The sequence below is a fragment of the Equus quagga genome, chromosome 5, assembly GCF_021613505.1.
Source record: "Equus quagga isolate Etosha38 chromosome 5, UCLA_HA_Equagga_1.0, whole genome shotgun sequence".
Lineage (NCBI taxonomy): Eukaryota > Metazoa > Chordata > Mammalia > Perissodactyla > Equidae > Equus > Equus quagga.
The window spans coordinates 36,083,431-36,103,077 of NC_060271.1; the positions used below are offsets into that span (position 1 = coordinate 36,083,431).

At 59.5% G+C, this 19,647-nt stretch overlaps 1 protein-coding gene across 12 annotated transcripts in view; it reads right to left on the minus strand.

The window, feature by feature from the left end:
- ARHGEF10L (Rho guanine nucleotide exchange factor 10 like) overlaps positions 1-19,647 on the minus strand; it is a 152,675-nt gene that overhangs the window by 25,429 nt on the left and 107,599 nt on the right. For all 12 annotated transcript variants that reach the window (XM_046660364.1, XM_046660363.1, XM_046660362.1 and 9 more), the window contains 5 exons: positions 18,014-18,135; positions 12,838-12,924; positions 11,330-11,556; positions 9,601-9,755; positions 3,222-3,370 (listed from right to left, as the gene is read on the minus strand). In XM_046660364.1, the coding sequence (XP_046516320.1) occupies positions 3,222-3,370; positions 9,601-9,755; positions 11,330-11,556; positions 12,838-12,924; positions 18,014-18,135 (740 nt within the window). The remainder of the gene's footprint in view (positions 1-3,221; positions 3,371-9,600; positions 9,756-11,329; positions 11,557-12,837; positions 12,925-18,013; positions 18,136-19,647) is intronic.

The following is a 19,647-nucleotide window of genomic DNA, read 5'->3' on the forward strand; positions in this document are numbered from 1 at the left end:
CGGCCACTCGGCCACACAGCCCAGCCCCTGAAGCGAGGCGTTCTGCTGCAGAGCTCGCCCTGTCAGGCCCTTCCCCGCAGCTAGGCCCTTGGCACACGGACGCCAGCACAGCAGCGGTCTCCCGGCCACTCCCCGGGGCCTGGGTGGCCGGGCAGCGGGCACTAGGCAAGCACGGAGCCGATGGCGGGGCAGGGCGGTCACTAGCAGTGGCCAGACAAGCCGCTTCCAGGGCCCTGGGCTGGGGCGGGCGGGCTCCCTCCCTTCCAGGCAGCATCGAGGTGGCCTCATTAAACATGCATGGCCATCACCTGTTACCGTGCGAGGGACGCCTTGTACCAAAGGCGCACAAACTTTTCCATTCCCGGCTGCAGAGCGGGCCTCTGTCTCACGCTCCCAGGACAGCTGGTGGCAGGAGGAAGCGTCCCGCCAGGGAAGCCAGAGGATAGCAGACCGGCCATGCGGACACACGCCCACACCCGCCGACAACATGGACTCTAAGGGAGCAGCTCGATTTTCCAAACAAACCACGTGCACGGCAATAAGGATTCAAGTTGGGCACATATTACAGTGGTAACTAATGTGCCTCAAACGCTTACTCTGTGCAGGCACAGGGCGCAACCGCCCTTTTACACAGACGCTCTCATTCAGTCCTCCGGGGAAGTCTACACTGTACTATCATCACCCCATCTTACAGATGAAGTGACTCAGGCCCAGGAAGGCTCAGCGCCTTGTCTGAGGGTGCACAGCTTGGCAGGGGCAGAGCCAGGGTCCCATCTGAAGCAGCCTGCTGGCAAACCACACACCTCCAAGGGAGTGGGGTGCCCAGGGGACCCGAGGTGGGCACGGCTGGGACAGGGATGGGCTGCCACCTTGGATGATGCCTCTCGATTCCTCCCCCTCCAGAGAGGCTCGTGGCCCTGGGTGGGCTTCCACCAGCTCTGTGCCCCTCGGGCCCTGCTGCCCACACCCCCGCCCCCAGCAAGCACCAGCCCCTTCTCCACCCCCACAGGCCTGTGGTTTCCGGGTCCTAAGACCTCTAGACCCTTCCTCAGAAGATCCTTCCTTGGAAACATCTCTCAGCTCCCATCCTGCCTCCCAGTTTTCTCAGCTGCCCCCTCCCCGCGCCTTGTGTCCTGTTTCCCTCTTGCAGCTGAGAGCGTCCTTGGGGCACAGGGAGCTCAGCGCCTTCCTGTCCATCCTCTGTCTGCTCTTGGCTTCTTCCCGTCACTGGAGTCACTTTCCCCAGATGGAGAACAGACGCTGGGTCTCCCCCACAGACTAGAGGTCTCCGGGGGCAGGCTATCTCTCCCTCATTGGACTGGACGCCCCCCTAAAGGCAGGTTCTGTCTCCCCTATAGACGAGGGCAGGGCTGGGACCCCTTGCCCCTGCCACTGCTGCCCTGAACTGGGCCCCAGCTCAGCTACTGGCTGAGCACCCCTTCACCACGGCTCCCCTCCCGGGCCGAGTCAGAGCCTGTGCAAGGTGCCAGCAGGAGGAAGCTGGGAGGGCACATGGGCCTGGTGCGAGGACAAGGCAGGGACGCCAGGGGAGGGGCTGCAGGGGACAGGCCAAGGGATGGGAGAGGCGTCGTCCTTCTTCCTGCCAAACGGCTTGAGACCCAGGTTGGTCAGGGACCCAAAGGCCCTGGGGAGCCGGCTCTCCCTGCTCATCTTCCTCCCGGAAGGCCGAGGTGAGAGGCCCTTGGAGGAAGAGAGAGATGGGGTGGGGGGGTAGCAGGGAAGCCCCCACAGAGCTGGGACAGGGGCTGGGAAGGGAGCGTGGCTGCAGCTGCTCCAGCTCACCCAGGAGAAAGAGGGCCAAGAAACCCTGAACGCTGGCCGGACACAGCAGGTGCTCCCCCCTGGCCCCTCCCCAGAGCCCACCCCACCAGCCTGGCCCAGCAGCACGGGTGAGGTCAAAGGTCCTCAGTGCCACGACCGAGCGTTGGGGCGGGTGCTGCCCAAGCAGCCCCTGAACGGGGGCAGCACAGGCGTCGCCTTCAGCCCCCAGCCCTCTTCTGCTCAAAGGACGAGGATAGCTCAAAAGACGAGGATAGCTCAAAAGCCAAACCCTCTGGCTCTGCCCGGGCGCTGCCTCTCATGCGGCCGAGGTGCTGAGGCCTCATGCCTCCACCTCCCATCCCAGCGCCGAGAAGGGCTGCGGGTGGAACACCCGGGCGCTGGCCCTGCCCGGGACTGAGGCTCCAGCTTTCTCTCAGCCAGTGCGCGGACGGACCCAGGGAAGGGATGCAGATGCCCCTTTGATGGACGGACAACCAGTGTTGACAAGCGGGGCTCACAAGGCACCCGCAGGTGGGAGGCGGAACCGCAGCAGAGCCCGGCAAGCCGGTGCCACGGCCGCACCGCGCTCCAGTGAAGACGGCAAGGCAGGCGCCGTGACCCTGACATTCAACCCAGGCTCAGGGCCCCTCCATGCTCCCCCCAGGCCTCGGTTTCCCCATCTGCCAATCAGGGGCCGTGTCACCAGGGACTCAGCCCCCATCACCTGCGATGCTACAAGGGCCAGACTCCATCGCTGTTCTCGCCTGGCTGTCGAGCAGCCGATTTACAGCTGTAAGAGAGACGACCAAGCGGGCGAATGAGGATGGCCCTCGAGTGGAAGCTCACCCGGGGCCTGGCTGACCGCCAGCCTGTCCCAGAGCTCCACTCCAGGCCTGGCGGCAGCTCGTCCCAAACTGATAATCCAACCAAATCGAATGATGGCAAATGTCACTCAAATACTGCTGGGGGCCATGCCCACGCCTCATGCCAGCCGCCCAGGATGGACCCTGGGGTGTGGCCAGGCGGGTGGAGGTGCGGGCAGGGCTCGCAATGGGGCAAGGCCGGACCCAGCAGCCTCCCGCCCCCACGCTGTTTAAAGAGCCCGGCATCCAGGATGGCCGTCCCCTCAGCACAGCTGGACCCTGGGTACCAGCGCGAGGAGAGGGACCCCAGCTTCACCTCTACAGACAGGAACAGACACCACTCAGGACCCCAATCATGGCCCAGAGCAGCAGCCCTGGGGGGTGTCGGGCAGGGGGAGGGGCCCAGTGGGGGTCTTGGCCCCTCTGCTTCCCAACACACTCCAACTGACCCGAGACACAGCTCAGCGCCGAGAGCAGAGCCAGGAAGAGGCAGGAAGGGCCAGCAAGAGGCAGGAAGTATGCCCAGCAGACTGCCCCAAGGACTGGGGGCCACGAGCCACGAAGAAAGTCCAGTACCTGAGTCTGCAAGCTGGTGGCGTCCAGGACGGTGACCCGGGGCCCGCAGCTGGCCCACACGGCATCCTCCAGGCTCAGCAGGGTGCGGACAGGCCCTGGCCCCACAGTCAGGCACAGGGGAGGGCTCTCCAGGTCCCAGGGGATGCCTCCTGGTGGGGGAAGGAGGAAGCACGTCAGGGATGGGGGTGGCAGTCAGGCCAGGGGCCCGGGGCCCCTCAACCCTCAGGAACCACGGCCCACAGCGGTGGACCCAGCCCTCTCGCCATTTCTCTGGCCCCTCGCCCCTGCCAGTGGGATGGTGGTGTTCCCATCTGCCTCTGTTGTGTCTCATTCTCTCTGGGGTCTGTACTCCCCAATTCACCCTCCCCCCCCCTCTCTCTCCCCCCTCGCCTTCTCCCCCCCCCCCCTCCTGTTCACGCATTCCACACACACTTAGTAAGCACCTACTCCATGCCAGGCCATGTGCGGGTGCTGGGAAGACAGAAATGAATCAGACACAGACCCTGCCCTCAAGGAAACTCTGGCTGTCCTGAGAAACCAGCAGGTTAATCAGCAGTTGCCACACCATGTGCCAAGCATGGATGACCAGGTGTACACAGGGGGCCTTGAGAACTGCCGAGATGGAAGGAACCAACTCCACACAGGGAAATCCAGGGAGGCCTCCCAGAAGAGGCAGCATCCACACAGCTCTGCTAAAAAAGCAGCAGGACATGGTGAGGAGTGTCTCGGACCCAGTCAAGAGACTTGAGGTCTGGCCCAGGTTCTGCTAGCAACTCGCTAAGGGTCTTGAGCGTCTCTTCCCTTCCCAAGGCCTCAGTTTCCCCATCTGTAAAACAGGGAAGGGTGGAGCCACCAAGGTTGTCTCTGAGGACTTTTCTGACATGTAGCTTCTTGAGACTGACTCTCGCCTTCTCACAGATCTCGCCTACTCCAAGGCACTCTGCCACCTCTACCAGGATCTCTGATAACCTTATTCCTCCAGAGATGCCGCACCCCTCCCAGGGATGGAAGGAGGGGTCCTGAGAGGCAATGAGCCCCCCGTCCACCCCTACTTCAGACTGGCAGACTCCCAGAGCTGGGGAGCAGGGACCCCCCTCCAGACACACGACCAGCTCTTTCCAGCCCGTGAACATGGCACATGGGAAGCAGGCTGGCAGGCCCCTGGCTGTGGCCCCCAAGCTTCTGCATGAACTTGGACAGGTGACCCCACATCCCAGCCTCGATGCCTCATCTGTAAAATGGGCACGACCACCGTGCCAGCACCTCACCGGATGCCACGGGGATCAGGTGACCCGTGTGGAACACTTAGCACAGGTTGGCACACGGGAGGAGCATGGGTGCTGTTGCCACACATGTCACGTGTGGGCACGCCAGGCACTCTGTCCCTGAATTATGTCCTCAACTCCCAGCAGGCCAGGGTGGCGGATTCTATTCTTATCCTTGCTTTACAACTGAGGAAACTGAGGCACGGTGAGCTTAAATAGCCATCCCGAATCACACATCTCGGAAGCATCCGGAGCTCACGAGCCCTTACTGTTTGGTGTCATTGGCCATGACACAGCAGTCAGTGGAAGCAGGCGTTTCTGAAGGGCTCTGGGGCCAGGACTGGGGTCCAAGAGGGGCGAGTGACCACGAAGCGGCCAGGCCTCCAGGAGGGACGCTGACCCCACCAGGACATCAGAGCCTCAAAAATGTAAAATTGCAAGGCTTTGAGCGCCCCCCGGTGGCCAGAGGTGAGTAGTGCTTGTGGGGCTCCCACCACTAGGGCCAGAAGGTGGGAGCTGCGGCCCCTCCCAGGAAGCAAGCAGCTAGGGACGGCGGGACCACACCCCAAAAAGAGGGGAATGGGGGCTCTTCCCCACGGGTGCAGCGATGATGGCCACCGAAGCCCTCACACCTTCTGCCCTGCACTCTCCTGGAACAGAGCAGGCCGTGGCTGCCTGGGGTAGGGGCGAGGGGCTGATACCTCCGAGGGTCCCACATGCGCCGACCACCCCTCCAGTTGCTGGGCGTCTCCAGAAATCCTCTAGAAGTCCTCACTCCAGGACAGAATATCCCCCAGAACTGAGATAAAACTTAGTAACACTGATATTGTTACATCAAAAAGGACACTGGACAGGGGTCTTCAGTTAGAGGGCCCACGGGGAGACCCTGAACAAGAGGCTGCCCGTGGCTGGGACTCCTCCCATCTGCACCACGAGGGAACAGCAGTCTGACCCCCAACGTTCTTCCCAGCCCTCACGAACCACAATTCTCAGATTTAAAAGGCAATCACTGTGAGCTCCGGGCAGGGCTAGCTGCACCTCCCCCACCCCCCGTATCTGGTGGGGGATCCCTCCACCCCCTCCTTGCCCTCCAGAGGTTCTGAGAGAGCTCGCAGTGTTCTGGAACACGCACGCACACACACAAACACACCCGCCCCCTGCGTGACAGCCCATTTGTCTGGCCCGGCACCGGCCCACACGCCAGACGAAGGCCCTGTCTCGGCAAAGGCACCTTCAGGAGGCTGGAGGCCCCTCCCCAGCCCGCAGTGGGGAGCCCAGCCGGCCTCCCTCGGGGTCCAGACCCAGCCGGAGCCAGAAGGCAGGACACAGAGTGAAAGTCACGGAGACCAAGGAGCCCAAAGCGCAGCCCGCGCCCGGCAGGTCACAATGCTGGTCAGGACGATGACGATGGAATAAGGCACACGTCTACACTCCAGGCCCCGTTCTGGGCACCTGGCCTTCACAACCTCTCTATCGGGGTGGCTGCTTCACCCCCATTTCATGGGTGAGGACACTGAGGCTCCGACAGGTGAAGCAACAGCCCCAGTCTGACAGCTGCGACTCAATGATGGGCAGCCTGACCCCCAGCCCCCACCTTACCCACTCCATCACCTGCCTGCTCCAGGGGGTGACCCTGGCCCTCATCCCCAGCGTCTAACCAGGGACATTCCTGCGCCACCCCCCCCCCCCCAGGCCTGGTCATGATCCTGTGCCTGACAGATATGGGGCAGATGGCTCTGCTCAGGGACAGCGGCCACCTGGCTCATCTCTGCGTTCCAGCGCCCTGCTCAGTGCCTGGCTCCCCACGGGCACTGACTACAGATTTGCTGAGTGAATGAATGAATGAATGAATGAGTGGATGAAGGCAGATAAGCGAGGCTCCTGGGGGCAGCCGACTGACTGTCATGGCCACACTGCTCTTGGCCTCGGTTTCCCCATCTGTCAGCTGGAGGTTGGACTCCGAGGCCCCTCCAGCCGACAGTCCGGGACTCCACGTGGCCCGGTGGCCTTGGAATCCTCAGTCACCTCCCCGCTGCTGGTCCCACAGTTCCTCCAGGACACAGGCAAGTCCCCAGGCTGGTTTCTACCTGTTTTACTTAATATTTCTGGTCCTGCCCTTCTGCAAGGAGCCAAAGCGTGGGCCCCGAATGCCAGTGTTATCCTGCCTTGGTCTCAGCCACACCCAGGCAGGACAGGAAGCCTGTCACTATAAACACTGACAAATATTTCGTCCAATACTGGCTCCAAGCCCAGGATAAGGGTCCGGATCATGCACCCTCCCCAGACTCTCCGGCCACCAGGGGGCACCAGAGACGGGCGCTACGGGCACAGGGCTGGGCAGTTGGCCAGGAGCAGCTCTGAGCTCCAGCTCTGGGCCGGGATGGGTCGGGGGTGTCAAGGGGTATCAAGGCCTCGGTGAGTCTGAAGGAGGCCCCACAGCCGGGTCACGGCCAAGCTGATGATTCCAGAGCAGCCACATGCAGCCCAGGGGAAAGGCGATGGGGAGGGATCACCCCCAACACTGTGCAGCAGGCCCTGGGGGTCCCCTTCACGCCCGGCCACCTCTGGAGGACACCACGGGGTCCCACAGGCCTCCCAGGCCAAAGCCAAACCAAAGGCCCAGGGGCCGGGCTCACGAGGACAGAGTGGCCAGGACTCACCTGCCAGGCCAGGTGCCGCAGCCTCCCCACCAGCCTCCCTGCCCCCACCCCTGTCCACCAGCCAGAGGGGCACCGTGCTCGGCCACCCCCACACTTCCCTCTACTTCCCACAAACTGAGACAAACCCAAGGCCCAGCGGATTCGGCCGTCCGCTCCAGACCTTGCCTCGTGCCACTGACCCCTCTGGCTGCCGTCCAGCACAACAGCCTCCTCTTTGCATTACTCCACCAGACCAGCCCCTCTCCTGCCTCCAGGCCTTTGCACACGCTGTTCCCTCTGCTGTGAACACCGTTCCTGCAACTCTTCACTCGCCTGGCCGCTTCTCCTTCTTCGGGTCTCAGCTTCAGGATCCTGCTCCTTGGAGAGGCCTTCGCCAACCAGCCCACCCCAAGCCCAGGGGTCAGGCCCTCCCCTGTCACCCTGTTCCCTCCCTCAGGACCTCAGCAGGACATGCAGTCGTAAGCCTCCTGCTTGTTCACGTGACTAATTCTGTCTCCCTATAAACTCGGCGAGGGCAGGATCACACCCGTCCTGCTGCCCCATCGTGTGCATGGCACACAGTAGGTGCTCAGTAAACACCTGGAGGACACGTGTGTGCAAGGCGGGAAGGTGGAGCACCTCAGCCTCCTCCTCCAGACCCGACGGCATCAGGTCTGCTCGCAGCAGCCTGAGCCCCCCACACCTGGAGGGGGCTCCGGCCCCAGAGAGAGGACATGCGGCCAGGTCTCGGCTCCCCCAGGGGCTTTGGGGAGTCCCTTCCCAACCAGAAAATGACAGTGCAGGGTCCAGTGGTCCCCAACGGCCCTCTGGTTCTGACAAACTGCCAGGCTCCCACCCCAGGCTGAAAGCCAATGGTCAGACCCCAAAGCCCCTATTATGAGTTGAATTATGTGCCCCCCCAACATTCATATGTCAAGGTCCTAACCCCCGGTACCTCTGAATGGGACCTTGTTTGGAAATAAGGGTTGTTGCAGATGTAATTAGTTATAACAAGGTCATCCCGGAGGAGGGTGGCCCCGAATCCAATCTGACTGGTGTCCTGAGATAAAGGGGACATTTGGACACAGAGACAGGGCCATGTGAAGACGGGAGAGATGCTGCCATAGCCAAGGATGCTCCCAAAGCTGGGAGAGCGGCTGGAACAGATCCTTCCTGGCACCTTCCAAGGTTGCGCGGCCCTGACGACACCCTCGTCTTGGACTTCTGGCCTCCAGAAGGTGAGACAATAAATCTGTCGTTGGAGCCACTCAGTGAGCGACGCTTTGTCATGGCAGACCCTCACCTCCTCCCAAGCCGGGTGCCCAAATCGACGGGTCAGGATCCAAGAGGGAAAGGGCCAAAGGCAGCCCACGCTGGGGACCGGGAGGCCAGAGCGGGGCAGGGAGGCTCAGGATCCGGTGGAGGTCCCTTTGGGATCCCTGTCTAAATCCCCGAGGACCTGGGCCACGTTCACACTCACACACACGCTCTGTCTGACGGCGAGAGGGATGTTTGTTCCCTCCTCCTTCCCCCTTTAATTAAAAACTATAAATGCCTTATCAAAAGCTAATTAAAAATACCAACACGGTGCCAAGTGGCAAAAAAAAATAGCTCCATACAAATAGCCGTTTATAACCCTGCAACAGGCTGTGATGACGCGGCAACGTGAGGCTGTGGGAGGAGAATGGAGGGACCTACCGGTCGCAGAGCGTCAGGCCCGCCAGCCCGCTCTGGGGCACTGGGGTGCCCTCCCTGCCCAGTCCTCATCATCGAACTGGGAGCTGAACAAGCCACAAGGGGACAGGGGACCACGGCCCTGTGGCTGTGGACAAGCACGTCCCCTCCCTTAGTCTCAGCACGGACGTCCGTAAAGAGGAGGCAGTTCTCAGGGTTGTGGCGAGAATTCAGATGATGCGCCGGCACTGAGCACTCACGCGGTCCTGAGACAGCAGGACTATCACTGTTAGCCTTGCCCTCCAGGCATTATAATCTGTGCCATCGAGGGACCAAGACAATAACAGAGATTCTAACGCTTTTCTCCACTGGGTGCTCACTGTGCCAGGCCGTAGGCTCTGCCTTTACTGGGCTGTCTAACCCACCGGTACCCGTGAGGGCTGGGTACCACCATTATTACCACTTTACAGATGGGGAGACCGAGGCACAAAGAGGAGAAGCCGCTTACCAACGGACACAGCTGTCATCTGGGCAGAGCCAAGACGGGAAGCATGTGAAGCCAGGCCTGTCTGACCCCAGAGTCCTTACTCTTATCCCCTACATTCTCCTGCCAATGGGCTAAGCTGCCTGTGTGGTAGTGAGCACCCCGTTCCTGAGAGGACCCCACTGGGGATCAGGGATCTCCAAATCCCCCCAGCACTGAGATCCCCTGATTCGTTTCTGACCTGCCTACTTGGCCTGCATCCCACAACCACTCTGGTACAGGATCCAGCCCCCAGCACCCCAACTCCCCATCCTCACCGCTGGTCCGAGGGTAGGCGGCGAGGGTCCCGTCCTGCAGACCGGCAAACAGGTGGAAGGGGCTGTGCCGCAGGCAGAGCACGGGCTGCAGGCCTGGACTCCTGCAGGTCGCCAGGCACTGTGTGCCCGTGTCCACGCTGCCGTAAACCAGGATGCTGCGGGGAGAGGCCCAGGTGACTTGTTTGCCCCCCACCCCCCCCCGCCCCCCTTGCCCCCCCGGGGGGGGGGCCCCCCCCCCCCCCACTCAGCCAGGGCTCCTGCGGTGTCACCAGGCCGTCGTCCCACCTTTCAGCAGCTCGGACCTTTTGAGGACAGTGCCCTCCTGGGCCCCTGTCCCATAGAGTACTGAGGTGGGGGCTCTGAGGTGGCACGATAAAGGCATGAGAGGACTGCTTTCAGGGCCACACAGACCCAGGTGCAAATCCAGACGTGCCCCCTGCCCGCTGGCTGGCCCTGAGCCTCAGTTCCCTCCACAAAATGGGCAATGATGCCCTCTCACGGCCACGAAAAGGAACAAAGCACCGACACAGCCACACGGATGACCCTCGGAAAGGCCATGCTGAGTGAGCAAAGCCAGGCACAGAGGGCTGCACATCCTATCTGTCGTATGATCCCTTTTATACAAAACGTGCAGAAGAGACAAATCCAGATGGGAAGCACATGCGTGGTTCCCAGGGGTTGGAGGCACGGAGTCGGGTGACTGCCTAATGGGTACGGGGTTTCTTTTTTGGGTGGATGAGAATGTTCTAGAACTAAGAGTGATGATGGTTGCACATTGTGAACATACCAGAAGCCACTGAATTGTACCCTTTATTTTTATTTTTTTGAGGCACCCGGGAACCAAACCTTGGCCACCAAAGTGGAGCATGCCGAACTTAACCACCAGGCCATGGGGCCGGCCCTGAATTCTACACTTGAATTTAAAATGGTTAAAATGGTGAGTTTTATATTATGTGAATTTTTATCCCATTAAAAACAAAACAGGGGGCCAGCCCCATGGCCCAGTGGTTAAGTTTGGCACTGTCTGCTTGGGCAGCCCAGGGTTGTGGGTTCAGATCCTGGGCATGGTGAACCTACACCACTTGTCAGCCATGCTGTGGTGGTGACCCACATATAAAATGGAGGAAGATTGGTAAAAGATATTAGCTCAGGGTTAATCTTCCTTAGCACAAAAAAAAAAAGCTGTTCACCAGGCCCCTTCCAAGTCCAGGCCCTGGCTAGGCAGACCCAGGCCCAGGCTTCAAGGAGCTTCTAATGTCTCCAGGTTGGTTCTGCGTATGTTAGCTCTGTGGTCGTGGCTTCATATGACCCACGTCTTGGGGCATCTCCCAGTAGCCCTGCATGGGGGGATTCTAACCCCACTTTACAGACGAGTAACTGAGGCTCAGCAGTTAAATGGTGCACCGAAGGATCCACAGAGAGGAAACAGTGGATTCAAACCCAGCTCTGGCTGACACCAAAGCCAGCGCTCACCCACGGGACCACACCACCTGGGAGGGAGCCAGTTTGCGTGAAGCAGCCCCTGCAGGGTCTCCGTTAGAGTGCAAGCAGCTCCTGACACTCCGGCTCCCACACTGGGCATCCCTGGTCCCCACCTTCCTGCTCCCCACCAAGGGTGGAGAGTGTTGGTGGACGACAAGCTGACCGGGAAAGCTGAAGGGACAGCCTCCACCTCACCGCCAGGCCCTTCCCCAGGCCATTCTCGGCCCTTACCGCCCAGGCCCCTCACCTGCCATCCTGGAGCCCAAGGCAGATGGTGGGATGCGCTGCAGCCGAGGGGTCAGCAGCCGTGTGGCTCTCGTCGCCGTCTCTGCTCTCCTCCTCCTCTGGCTCCGGAATGTACTCCATGCAGAGCACAGGGGCCGCCAGTGGGAAGGACTTGACGGTGCGGGGCGAGGGCCGGTTCAGAGAGAAGATCTCGACCTGGCCCCCTGAGCCTTCCTGCCCACCCCCGACCTGGGCAGAAACCCAGAAAGGCCGTCAGGTGGGACCATGGGAGCAGAGGCAGAGCGCAGCCCCTGCCCCTCCAGCAACCTGTCCCAAACGTCTACTTGCCCCTGAGGTTAGACATCGAGAGGAGCCTCCCTCTCCTTCCCACTCATGTCCTGCTGTCACTGAAGGTCACTCATCCCAGCTGCCATGGCAACAAGTCAGATTCAGGGCTCAAAGGAAATCAGGTAAGGAGCTAAGGTGGACTAGATAACCAGTCAGCTTTCTATTTCCCTGTCTCTAGGGTGAATTTCAACCAACAAGTAGGGAACATAAACTCTATCTCTTTAAAATGTCCCCCTCTGTCTTGTTCATTGTTCCATCTCGGTGTCTAGCACATGGTAGGCACTCAATATATACTTGCTGAATGGATGGATGGATGGATGGATGGATGGATGGAAGAGATGAAAAAAAGTGGGTGGATGAACGGATGGCTGGAAGGAAGGGATAAAAGAGTAGGTGGATAAATAGATGGATGGACAGATGGATGGATGATGATGGATGATGGATGAATAGATGGGTGGATGAATGGATGGAAGGATGGATGGAAGGATGGATGAATAGATGATGAATGGATAGATGGGTGGATGGATGGATGGATGGAAGGATGGACAGACGGATGCACTATATGCTAGATATTAGGGACACAATGAAGAACAAATTATCCTCAGAGAGGACATTTGGGCTGGACTCTGAAGGGTAAGCCAGAGTTTTCCTGCCCTTGTGCCTGAAGACAGGAATGAGCAGGGGTTAGGGGATGGCCAGAGGAGTGGTGAGGCTGGAATGTCGGGGAGTCCATGGGAGGGCACAGTCTGCACAGGAGCATGGGGGTACCTATTTGAATTGAGAGAGGCTTTGCCAGGAACCTCACGGGCAGAAAGGTGAGCTTCGATCTCTGCAAGAGATGGGCAATAAGCAGCCCTGCTTCCTGACCCCCGGGGTGAAGGCCCTGCCACCCAGGCACTCTGCACAGCTCCCCATTCGTTCGTTTCCTTCATGGCACCAGGGCTACATGGAAGAGTCACGCTCACTTATTTGTCCCCTGGTTTTCTGTTGTCCCTGGTGAGGTTGCACCTGCCAACTCCGAGCAGAGTCCGGCACAGAGGTTCCCAGGAAGACCTTGCCAGGTGCAGGTACATAAATAGGGGCCAGCAGACAGGTGGCTTTCTCCAGCACCCCCTCCCACGTCCACACTCCCTGCTCCTGTCCTCAGTCCAGAACCCCCGGCTAAGCGTAGGGGTTACTCACCCAGAGGTAGCCCTGTGGAAGGGAGGTGCTGACCGCCGAGAAGCCCAGCAGGGGACAGCTGACGGGACTGTGGACCAGAGCCCCAAGCTGTGGAGACAGAGATGCACACTCAGGGTTAACTGTCAAGGTGCCAACATCCGGCAGCAGGACCTTTGTCTGGACTGCCTGTGGGGGTCGTTAAACCTGCAGATTCCTGGGCCCCATTCAGGCCCGTAACAGAACCCCTGGGGGTGGGGCCAGGAAAGTGGCGGGTGCCACAGGATCTCCAGGCTGTGCCTCTGCACTCACATTTGACCATGGCTCTCCTAGAACCTTTCAGTCAGAGGCGGCCTGAATGACACTCTGGGCCAGCCAAGCACTCTTCAAACTGAGCAACCTGCAGATCAGATTTGTCGAAAACCACTAACGCTTACCCCTCTTACATTACAGATGGGGAAACTGAGGTCCACCGAGGACACACGATTGGCCTAGGCCCCGGGGAAGGCAAGTGACAGGGCTCCCTCCCTGGCCTTCCTGCATTCCTCCAGAGAAACACGATGGAGGGCAGAAGGGGGCTGGGGATCTGGGTTCTGCCCAACTGAACAACAGAACCGCTCTGCAGACGAGCCCAGCAGGACCAAAGGGCTGGGTGGCCCGTGCAGGCTGCCGTGGGGGTGGGGGGCTCCGTCTATAACGGGCTGTCACCGAGAGCCAACCAGCTGCGTGCTCCTCCTGTGTCTGCTGCCCCCAACCCCACACCGGGCGGCTCTCTGGGGCTTGTTTCCTGAGCAAGACTCGGCCTGTCTGTCTCTCTGGCCACGACAGCAATGCAGGGGGACGGCCTGGCCCTTGCAGGGGCCTTGCTGGAACCCCTGGCCAGATGGAAGGGGAAGGAGGCGGAGTGGAGGCAGCTGGACATGCCTGTGCCCCATGGAGGAATCTGGCCTCCGCAGGACCTTTGCCAGGCAGGTGCTGCCCTCTGCTGGTGCTGAAGGCCCTGGCCAGCCCCGGCCCTGTTGGAATATTCTAACAAAATTTCCAATGGCCATAGGTGACAGGATCCAAAGAGAACACCTCATCCAGCCCCTCATTTCGAAGTCAGCAAACCCGAAGTTCAGGGGTCAGGGGTGGGGGACATGACTGGCTCAAGGTCATACAGCAGGTCAGATGCCCAGAGCAGGATGCTCCCCGACCCCACCTCTTGGGCGCCCTCAGGCCCCTGCTCCCCGTCCTGTTGTTCGGGGTGGGCCCTCCCCTTGGCTTCCTGAGGACCCTCCAGGGACAGGTCTCCAGCCTGGATGGAGCCAGGGGTCCAAGAAGAACCTCTTGATGCCTCAGTAGTCAGGTCTTCAGAAATCCTCCCAAAACACACACCAGTAGCTTTTCCTTCCTGGGGACCAAAACGTCCTCCAACTCTGAGCACACACCATGCAGCAGGCTAATAAGCAGTGGACATGAGTCGTGTCATTTAATCCTCACTATATCTCAGGCAAGGGGCCATGGCGGCCACCCCAGTTTACGCGCTGAAGACACAGCTGTGATGCTGAGAGCTGAAGCAGCACGCCTGATGTGGCACAGCTGGGACATGCAGAGCCGGGCCTCAAACCCAGGGCAGGGCGGCACCGCCGACGCCCTTTCACTCTCCTGATTCAGTTCCCTTCTGAGTCAGGGGGCCTTGGTGCAGCCCAGCGTGGCCCCGGCCACCGTCAGCACTGAGAAGAGAAAGGCTGCTTCCTTCAGCCCCCGGCACCCTGCTCCCTGGGGGGAAAGAGCCCGACAGACACCCTCATCCAGCCAGCAGCACAAGAGCGCTGATCTCGTCTACACTGGGACGGGGTGGGGACCAGCAAGCCTTTCCTAGAGGGCAGACTCAGTTGCTGGCTCCCATTAGGCCAGCTGCACAGCCCGAGTCCTGGGCCCAGGTGGTGGTCTGGGAGGGCGGCCCAGGCAGAGGCTGACACGCTCCCATCTGCTCCCACAGTCATCGGACAAGGCCCGGCACTCTGGGGCCTTCATTCATCTGGCTGCCAGTGCAGAGCTGATGGGCACATAGGCCTGGTCCGGGGTGAGGGGCAGGCGCAGGCAGAGCAGGAGCAGTGCCTTCAGGCCCGGCAGATGAGATGTGCAGGCTCTGCTCCGTCCCTCAGGAGCCCCACAGGCCCATGACCCAGAGATTCACTCACGGTTCCCTTGGCTCACACAGGGGGCTCCACAGGAGATGGCCGGCAGGGGGCCAGGATGCTTCCAGACTCATCATCACGCCCCAGAGCTCCAAATGAGAAACTTCTCAAGCCCTCATCCCCCCCGGTGGGAGGTGGCAGACGGCTCCCCACTTGCAGGGGGAGGTTTCTTCCAAGGAGGCCCCAGGCAGCAGTCTGTCTGGGACTCCACCACCCCGGTGTGACCTGTCAGGATACAGCCTGAGTCCTATATCCCCGACCACAGAATCCATTCCTCATCCTGGAAGTGGCCCCAGGTCTGCCTTCTCCACGGGATGCGCTAGGGCCAGGCGAGCCTCAGGCAGGGTGGATCCTGAACAGTCCCCACTCCCCCGCCCCGAGGCCCAGGGGTAACCCCACATGCTGGGAAGGAGCTCCGAAGACTCAGCAGGTCTCCCTGCTGATCAATAACCAATCAATAAGAACTAAAGCCCTACAAAGGCTCCCCCTTGGAAATGCCAAGGGGGTGGGGATCGAGGCCATGGCACATGCCAGCCAAGCCCCAGTGGAAGCAAGGAAGGGGCAGGATGGGGAAGCAGTCGAGAAAACCCTCCTTCTGGGGTGACCGTGGGCGAGTGATTGCTCCTGCCTCCCTTCCCTCAGCTCAAGGCCTCACGGCCCCGTCCCTGAGGGAGGATTAGAAAGTTAGTCGCCGGGAAGCACCTAGAACACAGCCTGGCACCAGACGCCTCACAGAGGAACCTGCTACCACACTGTCAAGACTGAAGAATTCTAAATAATATCGTTGTTGTTGTTATTATTATTGTTGTTGTCGTTATCCTGGCCACTGGCCACCGGCCATGAGTCAGGCTCCGAGTTGGAACCTGACCCGGTGTCTCTCTCACCGAACCCCTACCCGTCTGCAGCACGGGGAATGCTCCCCACCCCCCCACCCCCTACACACGATCCTCCCTGCGCCCAAGCCGAAGCCCTGGGCACGCCCTTCCTCTCCTCCACCCCCAGCCCCTGTCTAATCTCTCACCAATTTGGCCAGTGCTACCCCAGGACTCCCCGAATGTGTCCCCGTGCCCCAGGGCCATGGCCTCGACTAGGGTGAGGACAGTGGGGCCCTCACCTCGGGTGCAAACCTTCGGGGGGCCAAAACACACAGATATCAAGAAAAGTATTTTAACGCAATTTTTTAAAATAAAAAATAACACCCCCAAAAAATCCACAGTGAACAACTACTAAGAGCTTAAATAAAGACAGGACCCGACTCTGCTCTTCCATGACCCTCCCTCACCCTAATCCTGGCCCTTTACTGATAAAAAAAAAAAAAAGCAGCTGTACCAAGGCCACAGTTTACTGATTTGATTTTTTTTTTCTTTTCAGTATTGCTTAAAATATTACTTATTGTGATGACCGAGATTTGGGGCAACCAAGATGAGTTCCTCCCTCACCTCCCCCTGGTCAGGCCCTGGCCCCCTCCTGCCCCGAGTCCTGCCCCATCTCAGCAGGACCCCTACACCAGGCTCAGCGTCGGTACCCGCCTTGCCCCCTTCATGTCCACACAGCAGCCAAAAGGATCGGATGATCCTTCTAAAATATAAATTGGATCCAAGCCAGTCCCCTGCTTGGAGCCGTCCTTGGCTTTTCACTGCTCTGAGAATGAAATCCAAACCCAAATCCCAGCCTGTGAGGACGGCGTAGCCCAGCTCAGCCCCACGCTCCGCCCCCACCCCCATGGCCCAGCTCCTCCTCCCGCTCGCGCTCGCGGAGCTGCAGCCGCGCCGGCCTCCCCAACTGCTCCCCAACTGCTCGTATGTTGTTGGTTTGTCTTTTTGTGGTTGCTCTTCCCCTGGGCTCTCACGCATCCTTCCTGCCATTCGGGTCTCAGTTTAAATGCCAGCTCCTCCGAGAGGCCCTCTCTGACCCCCTAACTACGTGGCCCCATCTCTATATCTATTACATCTGATTTCTTCTCTTTATAACACACATCGTTCTTTTCTAGCTCCTTTTGTCTGCCGCAGTATTGCCCGTCTCTCTCTGCTAGATTGCAAGTTACATGAGGGCAAGGACCTGGTATGTTCTGGCCACTACTGTATTCCCAGCGTCCAGCACAGGGCCTGGCTCAAAATTTATATGCAGATGAATGAATGAATGAATGAATGAACTAATGAATGAACTGACATCCCCAGCGTTCTTCCAGCTGTTTAGAGCCTCAATCTACAGCCCCATCAGCTTGTCTCTTGGGGCTTATGCATCTGCGCCTGGGTCCCAAGCCTGCTCTCCCCTCCCAGAGTTCAGATGACCTCATCTCCTTGAGAGGAGGATGGGAGAGGTTGCTCCAGATGGAGGGGTGAGCTCAGCCAGGACATCAGGGACAGGTGACAGTAGAGCTGAGCATCCTAGTGGTTAAGACTACGGGCATCAGAATCAGGTAGAGCGAGGCTCCAGTTCCTGGACCTGTCCTTACCAGCTGTGTCGTTTTTAGAAAATGGTGTCACCTGTCTGAGCCTTTGCTTCCTTACCTGTGAAACAGATCTAGAAACATCCACTTAAGGGGTTCTGATAAATATTCAAAGAAGAGAGCAATGGCAAAGCCCTGGGGGAGCACAGCAGGTACTCGACACAGGGGAGCCACACTGGCTGTGGGGCCGAAGCCGCTCCCGCCTGGCAGCATCATAAAAGCCGAACCCACGGGGTCTGGCACAGCACTGTGGGCATATTCCAGCCTATCTTCTGAGCTGGAGTCATGCCATCAACTGATGAGATCATTGCTATTTGTTAGCTCAAAATAATGGAATTTTCCATTCACTTGACCCACAGAGGGCATCTACCCCCAGTTTTTTGGTGGGAAAGCTAACTCCTGGAGCAAGAAAAAGGCTTGGCCAACTCTGTCAATGAGAAATCGAGAAGTTGGAACGGGAACCTGGGCCCCTCCTGCTGTGGGCGAGACTTAGAACCTCTGGTCCTCCCAGGAGAAAGGGAACCACAGCCACCTTGGCGGTGGGCCCAGCGAGATGCGCTCCACTCACCTGCAGGCTGAGGCCCCGGGAGGAGAAGGCGGGGATGCAGCAGGCCAGGATTGGACACCAGAATGGGGCTTTGCTCTTCTTGTCCTCGTCCGGACACAGCCAGCCCGGCTGGTTCTCCTCCCCTACAGCGAGAGGAAGCGGAGGGGGAGGCTGGTCAGAGTCCGAGGACCAAGTGGACAGTGAGTAGCCACCGCAGGCCAGAGGCCCGGCCTGCACCGCGGCCCGGACTGACCCAGCCGGTCACTCCCCCAGCCCCGCTCCTGCCCATCTGAGATGAAATCCACCGTCGCTGCACAGTCATGGCCATGGGCCCCAGGCGGAGGGCTGGGAAACCTAAGGTTTGAGTCCCAGCCTGACCACCTCTCACTGAGCAACCTTGTGCAAATCACCCCAACTCTCTGAGCCTGGATTTCTTCACCTGTGAAATACAGACGATAGAAATGCCTTCGTCCTGTGCTTGTCCTGAAGATTCAGCAAAATAATCGATGGGAAAGGGTCTCAAAAACCATCATGACGCTGAACTCAGTCCAGGCCCCTGCTGCCTCGGCCTTCCCTTCGAGAGGTGGAGACAGCCACAAACACGCAAGTGGACAAGACGATTCTGGCTTGTGACATGCAGCCACGCTGCTTTTACACCTGACTGTGAGGGTGATGGTAAAGAGGAAGTCTCTCTCCTGCTTCCTTCCAGGCTACCCTGAAACCCAGGAAATCACCACTTCCCAGTCCCCCAGTCCAGCTGGGCACTGAAGCCCCCAGGACCTGTTACAAGTGCAGATGCCCAGGCCCGAGCCCAGACCCTGTACTCACATCCGGAGACTTCTGCAATAAAGAGCATCTGCTCAACCACGTTCTCCACGGAGGCTCCTTCACACGGGTCAGGGCCCCTCACACGCCACCACCTCCAAGAAGACCTCCCTGACCACCTGGGCTATGGTGGCCCCCTTCTCTCAGGGGGAAAGACCCCGGCTAGGAAGACCTCGTCTTACTTTCTGCAGAGCCTTCACCATGATCCAAAATCATTCTGCCTATTTCCTTGTTTAGGGTCTGTCTCCATGCATCTCTAGAATGTCAGTTCAGGCAGCAGGGACCCGGACTTCCGTTCGCTGCTGTCTCCCTGGCACCCTGGCACTGCCAGCACCTAGCAATGCTCAGCAAACGCGGGCAGAGAGAATGAACGGAAAGAGGACAAGCGAGCGAGCCACCATCTGCCCCCGGAATTCTCCCTTCTGCACACCCGAAGGAGGACCCCTTTCCTGGGATCCGATGGCAGGGGCGGCACGGCTGGGACACACCCACCATGTGCCCACACGTCAGGCACACACTGAGTGCCACAGACACGCTCCCGGCTTTGTTTTCACAACGCCCAAGCACGGTCAGAATAATGATTTTCACTTTATGGGTGATGAGCTGGTACCCGGGGATGAAGTGACTAGGCCATGTGCGCGCCTGGACAGCAGAGCCCAGAAGGGGACCCAGGTCTGTCTGACTCAAAGGCAGGGTTCTTTGCACTAAACCAGGCGGTCTTCCAGCAACTGGCCCCCGATGGAGCCCGTGTGGATGACGGACCCTGGACATGGCAACGCTGCACAACGAGGAGATAGCCCTGCCCTGGAGAGCCGGAGGCGCTGGATGGG